Source organism: Triticum urartu, chromosome 7A, assembly GCF_056163025.1.
Source record: "Triticum urartu cultivar PI428250 chromosome 7A, HENAU_Tu73, whole genome shotgun sequence".
NCBI classification, from domain to species: domain Eukaryota; kingdom Viridiplantae; phylum Streptophyta; class Magnoliopsida; order Poales; family Poaceae; genus Triticum; species Triticum urartu.
The window spans coordinates 467,284,441-467,291,013 of NC_141879.1; the positions used below are offsets into that span (position 1 = coordinate 467,284,441).

Here is a 6,573-nt window from a genome sequence, read left to right on the forward strand (position 1 = left end):
CAATGGGAATTTATAAAGCTCTTTATCTTCATCTTGCTCTGTTATGGGGACATGGCAGACCAAAACCTCACAGTTTTTAGGATTCATTAGTCTCCAAACCTGAACAATACAAAGCAACTTGGTGTTAGGATCGACAACCACCAATACCAAAATTCCTATTCGGCCTAGTTGTAGTTGTAGATCCAAACCAAACAGACTACTCGGCGCCATGACGCAAACATGTGCCTTTTGCATGCTCCCCTTCCACACACCCGGACTAACCATAACCAGGTTTCTATCTAGAGATCAGACGTTCATATATTTTGTCTTATTTAAAGCTATATAAGAGAACCTTCTTTTTTAGAAAGAGTTGATAAGAGAACCTTCTTTTGCCTGCAATTTCCATTGTACATTTACTATGCCATTTCATCAAGTGCTAGTAGAATTTTCCCCAACATGTCTGAATGTCAGATCTATTTTACGAAGCTGGCTTATCAAGCTATATCAAGGAATGTAAGCTTTTCTTTTAAAAAAAGGAATGTACGTTGAATAGCATGAACCAAAGCAAAACTCTAATATAACTGTCCAAAACATGACACATGAAAGATGTCTAATAATCTAATGCAGGTCACAAACTCCATTGTTAGGTTTTTGAAATTTCAGTAATGAAAGTTTGTGTACTGCTGATCATGTGACACTACTACAAAAAATGGCTTATGGTTATGGTTAGAGCAAAGTGTTTGTCTGCCATGGCAGCATTTCTTGTTTGACTTGCATACTCATTTTTGTGTGTGTATATTCTTGTTATGGTACCATGGTGTACTCATCTTTTTTCATTGATGGCAGGAAACATAACTATGGATTTGAACTTGATGCCTCAAGAGGAAGACAATGAAGGTATTAATTTGAATTTGATGCCTCAAGTGGAGGAACCTCAAGTGGCAGAGAATGTAGTTACGGATTTGAACTTGATGCCTCAAGAGGAAGACGATGAAGATATGAATTGGATGCCTCAAGAAGATGAAGGGAAAGAGGATGCAGCTCAAGAGGAAGAAGATGAAGTTATGAATTGGATACTTCAAGAGAAAAGAAGAGAATTGTCAGATAAGGAGAGGCATGGTGTTTACTTTGCCTTGCTGGTAATCGAGCTCAGAGATGGGTCTATTCAACCAGACGACAAGCTGCTAGTCTCAAACCTGTTGGACATAAGTGTACGATCTGTTGAAAGAATCTGGGAACAGGCTAAAAAGCAAATAGTCGATGGCAAAGAAGTAGATGTCTCAAGCAAGAAGCCAGGAAGATCCGGCCGAAAGAGAAAGGAGCTAGATCTAGAGAGGACCTCAACAATCCCACTGAATAAAAGAAGAACAATTCGATCTCTGGCACGGTCTCTAGGTGTGGCCCGATCGACCCTACATAAGAGGTTCCAGTTGAATGAGCTCAGCCGCATCACAAGCACCGTGAAGCCTCACCTCAAGCTAGAGAACAAGCTTGCGAGATTGAAATTTTGTATGTCCATGGTCGATGACAATTCGATCTCAACTTCTCGGGCTATGTTAAAACCAATGACGAATATGGTTCACATCGATGAGAAGTGGTTTGACATGACGAGAGTGAAGAATAGTTACTATGTACTTCCAGGAGAACCTGAACCGAAGCGCACCGTGTCAAACACTCACAGCATTGGGAAGCAAATAGAACCAAACCGAAACTGATCTTGACATCCGATTGCTACAACAACCCCCAAATAGCCCTAAATTAAATTGTTTGGACCTCTGCTTCCATAACTCTCTCCAGTCTCTAACCGACTGCAGGTCACCTACAAACATCCAGGAACTGGTACAGGGTGTGGAAGAGGAATTCGAGAACTACGATCCCGACAAGTTGCATAGAAGCTTTATCACATTAGAAGCAGTTATGTTTGAAGTTATGAAAGACAAAGGAGGAAATCAATATAAGTTGCCCCACTTGCACAAGGATCGCGTTCAGAATGCTGGAATGGAAATAACCGGTGTATATTGCGACAGTCGGGTAGTTGTTGATACTAGAGCCATTATAGAAAAAATGGAAATTGCAATAGGAAAAGAAAATGAAAGGAAAGAATTAGCTAGAGAAGGGAAACGAAAGAAAAGTAAAGGGAAGGGAAGGGAAGAAGTGGCCAGAGAAAGAATGTAGTCAAGAGGGGACGAAGAGGCCCTTATGTCATGTAGTCAGGTGCTCCTTGTGTATGTCTTGTGTAATCTTGTGTCAAGAGGGGACAAAGATGCCCTTATGGCATGCCCTTGTGTATGCCTTGTCTAATCCTTGTATATCAACTCTTTGTTAGAATTTATTGGAATTTATTGGAATTTGGGTTATTTGGCTTAATTGTTTGAATTAATTTGGGTTATTTGGATTAATTGAATTATTTGGATTTATTTGAATTAATTTGGATTATTTGAATTAATTTGTGTTATTTGGATTTATTTGAATTAATTAGAATTAATTTTGGTTATTTGCATGGTATATTTGCTTTCAGTGTTGTTCCTTTTACTTCTTGGGTTTCCCTAGCCATCAATCTTTCTGCTCTCTATAATATGGTGAAGACCTCCCCTTTTCCTAGAATTTTAAAAAATGATCACCTAGGCTAGTCTGTGATGTGAAAAATGGAGGGGCATCAACCTGCACCTGTCTGATGATGCATTTTTTGGGGTTCACATATCATACAAGTTCAGAGATAAAACAACATCTCCTAACAATCTACTCTAGGATAAAAATATCACATATCAAATGGAGTAACTCTGTTTAGAGCTAGCTTTCTTCCTAACAAAGTTACTGCTCCTAAATATGGACACGCATTTTTTTGATTTACAGCTACTCCTATTCCTTCTTCTACTCTAGCTGCAGTAAGCAATATCACCAGCCAAACAATATCTGCAACAGATGCTTTCAGCAATCAGAGACTGCTGTCGAATACTCCATCAAATTTAGATTTGAGATTTTGAGCAAGAATTTGAGATTTTGATGTGATGTAACTAATCTTTGTGCCATAATCTTTGCCATTTTAGAAATGCACTAATCTTTGCCATGGAGTACTATAGATATAGATTCAGTAACTGACAGTGTTACTAGATACTGCCATGGAGTATTTCTAAAATGCATAAAGGTTATGTACAGTGAAGTGACTACAATTTCATCATGGATTGGTGATGGTACTGAAATTTGTTGGTAAATCCTTCTGATTTGGCAGGATCCACTACTCACCAAGGCTTTTACTTCTCTTCAGGAAGCCAGCTGATTTCCAGATAATCATTTAACAGGGGAGGAGGACACAGGATAGTGGCTGCCCAGTGCTCTGTCATCAACATATCTGGTGCCAGATCAGCTAATTTCCATGGCAATCTATGATGGGAAAACCATTTTAGTAAGTTCAAGAGAATAAATAAGTTGCAGATTTCATGCACAAAGTGCTAGACAGTAGACATATGGAGTGAGATTTTTTGCTCGTAAATTTGCTCTTGCTTAAGCAAGTTTTTGACTGAAACGCCTTCAGTAGACACCACAGATCATGGCCTCACCTTTGAAGTAACTCCTTGTACAAAATGCCTATCAGAATAAACAGGTTGACTTGCTTATCGACTGAACAAAATCCTCAAAACATTAAGGATGCACTAGTACACATCACATAATTACTCTGCGCGTAATATAGTGTTCTGTCAGAGATCGAATGCTTGCAAAACTGTTCAGTTAACTGTGCAAAATACTCGAACTCTAAACTAGCAGAACTAGTGCAAATATTCAGTAGATTCAGTAAACATGGAGTAGAGAAGGGAGGTTGACCCAGGCTGTACGACTTGGGGATGATTTGCCGAAGTGCATAAAACTTGTAGCCACCGCCGCTGCTACCAAGTTAGGAGGCGCAACCCACTGGACAGCCCAGCCGCGGTGTCGCAGGCGTGGGTTTTCCACCAGAGAAACAACGAAGAAGACCCCGCCGCGACCGTATTGCTCGTGGAGCTGTCGCCGTCGTCTTCCACGCTCGCAAATCCACGACCTTTAGCTTGCCGTTGTCGTCGGGCTCGTCGGCGTTTAGCCTGCTGCATCTCCTGTCGTCGTCGGGCTCGCCGGCCTCTAGGTTGTTGGTGGTGGTCCGGATCCAGCGCCTCCGGGCTCTCCGACGGCGGTTCCGACGCAGCCAGAGCAGAACGCGGCGGTAGCTAGGAAATCAAAGATTTTTTTGAGGAAGGGGGGAGCTTGAGGAGGCAGGTGAGCGATAGCTGCGGCGGCGGAGCAGGAGGCAGATGCGGCGGGAGAGCGGGGGAGCAGGGCAGCTGCAGCGGCGGGGAGAAGGGCAGCTGCGGTGGCAGGGAGCAACGAAGCTCCGGCGGCCGAGAGCAGCGCAGCTGCTGGTTCTGTCGGAGGAGGAGGACAAGGAGTGCGGGTTTGGTCGGGAGAAACTAGAGGTCTTTTCTGCAAAAATGCCCTCACGACATGTTTTTCGGGACGGAGGGAGTATGTGCAGAACAAAAACAGAAACTTTGGCTGTAGCGCGTGATGTTACATTTTTTACTGGAAAGTCAAATGGGTCTGAAACTTTTTGAACATTACTTCTGTATAAATTTTTCAAATTTTCAAATTTATTTCATAATTTTTGGAGATACAGAAGTTTACTAAACCTTCAGATTACTACAGACTGTCCTGTTTTAGACAGATTCTGTTTTTCGTGTGTTGTTTGCTTATTTTGATGAATCTATGGGTAGTATCGGGGGGTATGAACCATGGTGAAGTTGGAATATAGTAGATATAATTCTAATATGAAATTGGAATGAGTTTGCAACAGTACCTAAAGGTAGTGATTTGCTTTATTATACTAATGGATCTCACAAAGTTTTTGTTAAGTTTTTTGTGGATGAAGTGTTCGAAGAACGAGGAGTTACCGATGTGAGAAGGATAAAGAGATGCAAGAGCTCAAGATTGGCGATGCCCAAGGCACCCCAAGTAAATATTCTAAGGATACTCAAGCATCTAAGCTTGGGGATTCCCCGGTTGGCATCCCATCTTTCTTCTTCAACAATTATCAGTATACCTCAGTTTTTGTTTCATTCACATGATTTGTGTCCTTTGTTTTTTTTAGTTATTCCTTTATGAACCATGCTAGTATGAGATAGCCCTTCATTGATTTATAGAATGCTTCATGTGCTTCACTTATATCTTTTAAGTATGATCTTATAGAATTGCTCTTTGTGCTTCACTTAAATCTTTTGAGTATGGTTTTATAGAATGCTTCGTGTGCTTGACTTATACATTTTGAGCTTGGACATTGGTTACTTTATATTAATTGTAGAAATCTCCATGAACTTCACTTATATATTTTGGAGTATGAATAATACTATCATCTAAAGCGGGTTTGGAAGAGTGTCAACTCTAGGAACTAGTGATCCCGCTATTCCGAATGAGAAGAATTTTGCTTATGTGGAAAGTAGAAAACTTTTATATGCTTGTAGATCATGAAAAGAATGCTTTATATGATGGTTATATTGTTGAAATAATTCATGATGCTACTGAAAATTATTATGAGGGAGGAATACATGCTTGTAGGAGTGCAATAATATCAAGTTTTTCTCTCTATGTGCTTAAAGTTTTGAAGTTATACTTGTTTTTCCTTCCTATGCTAGTTGATTCTTGTTCCCATAAATTGTGTGCTCACAAAATCCCTAGGCATAGGAAGTGGGTTAGGTTTAAATGTGCTAGTCATATTCTTCATGATGCTCTCTTTATGTTCAAGTCTTATCTTTCATGTGAGCATCATTGAAATCATCATGCCTAGCTAAAAGGCATTAAGGAAAAGCACTTGTTGGGAGACAACCCAATATTTACCCTTACTGTTTTTGTGTGTTTACATGATTAAGCTACTGTAGTAATCATGTTTTATAGCTTTTATTTCAATAAAGTGCCAAGTAATACCTTTGGGAAGACTTGGGTGAAAGTTAATGTGATCTTGCTGTAAAAAACAGAAACTTTGCGCTCACGAGATTAGCTTCCATTTTTTACAGAAGAGTGCTTTGGTGCTGATTCTTCTTGCAGAAGATTAATAGACAAATTCCTCACGTCCACCAATTTATTTCATAATTTTTTGAGTAGCATAAGTATGGTTAGTGTTCAGATCATTACAGACTATTCTGTTTCTGACACATTTTGTTTTCATTGCATAGTTTGCTTGTTTTCTAGTTTCTATGACTTATATTCCTCAATATAAATTGTAGAAATGATATGGTACAGTAGGCATTGTGTGAGAACAATTATGAACCTTGTCTTTTACAGTACCAAAGTGAATTGTTTACTCTTTGTCATACTAACCTATCTCACGAAGTTCCGTTAAGTTTTGTGTGATTGAAGTTTTCAAGTTTTGGGTGAGATATCGATATGAGGAGAATAAGGAGTGGAAAGACCCTAAGCTTGGGGATGCCCGAGGCACCCAAGGTAATATTCAAGGAAGACGCGAGCGCCTAAGCTTGGGGATGCCCCGGAAGGCATCTGTTCACACACGAACACGTCACCGTGTACCTCCAACGCCGGGGGTGATGCACCGCAGCTCACGTCGAAGGAGACCCGCCG

At 40.4% G+C, this 6,573-nt stretch overlaps 1 protein-coding gene across 1 annotated transcript; it reads left to right on the forward strand.

Annotated features, from left to right (window-relative positions):
• The first annotated feature begins 778 nt into the window (after positions 1 to 778).
• LOC147959983 (uncharacterized) lies at positions 779 to 1,694 on the forward strand. The gene has a single exon (XM_087533076.1). It carries the CDS (start codon positions 786 to 788, stop codon positions 1,692 to 1,694), a length of 909 nt encoding a protein of 302 aa, XP_087389202.1. The 5' UTR covers positions 779 to 785.
• Positions 1,695 to 6,573: the final 4,879 nt, after the last annotated feature.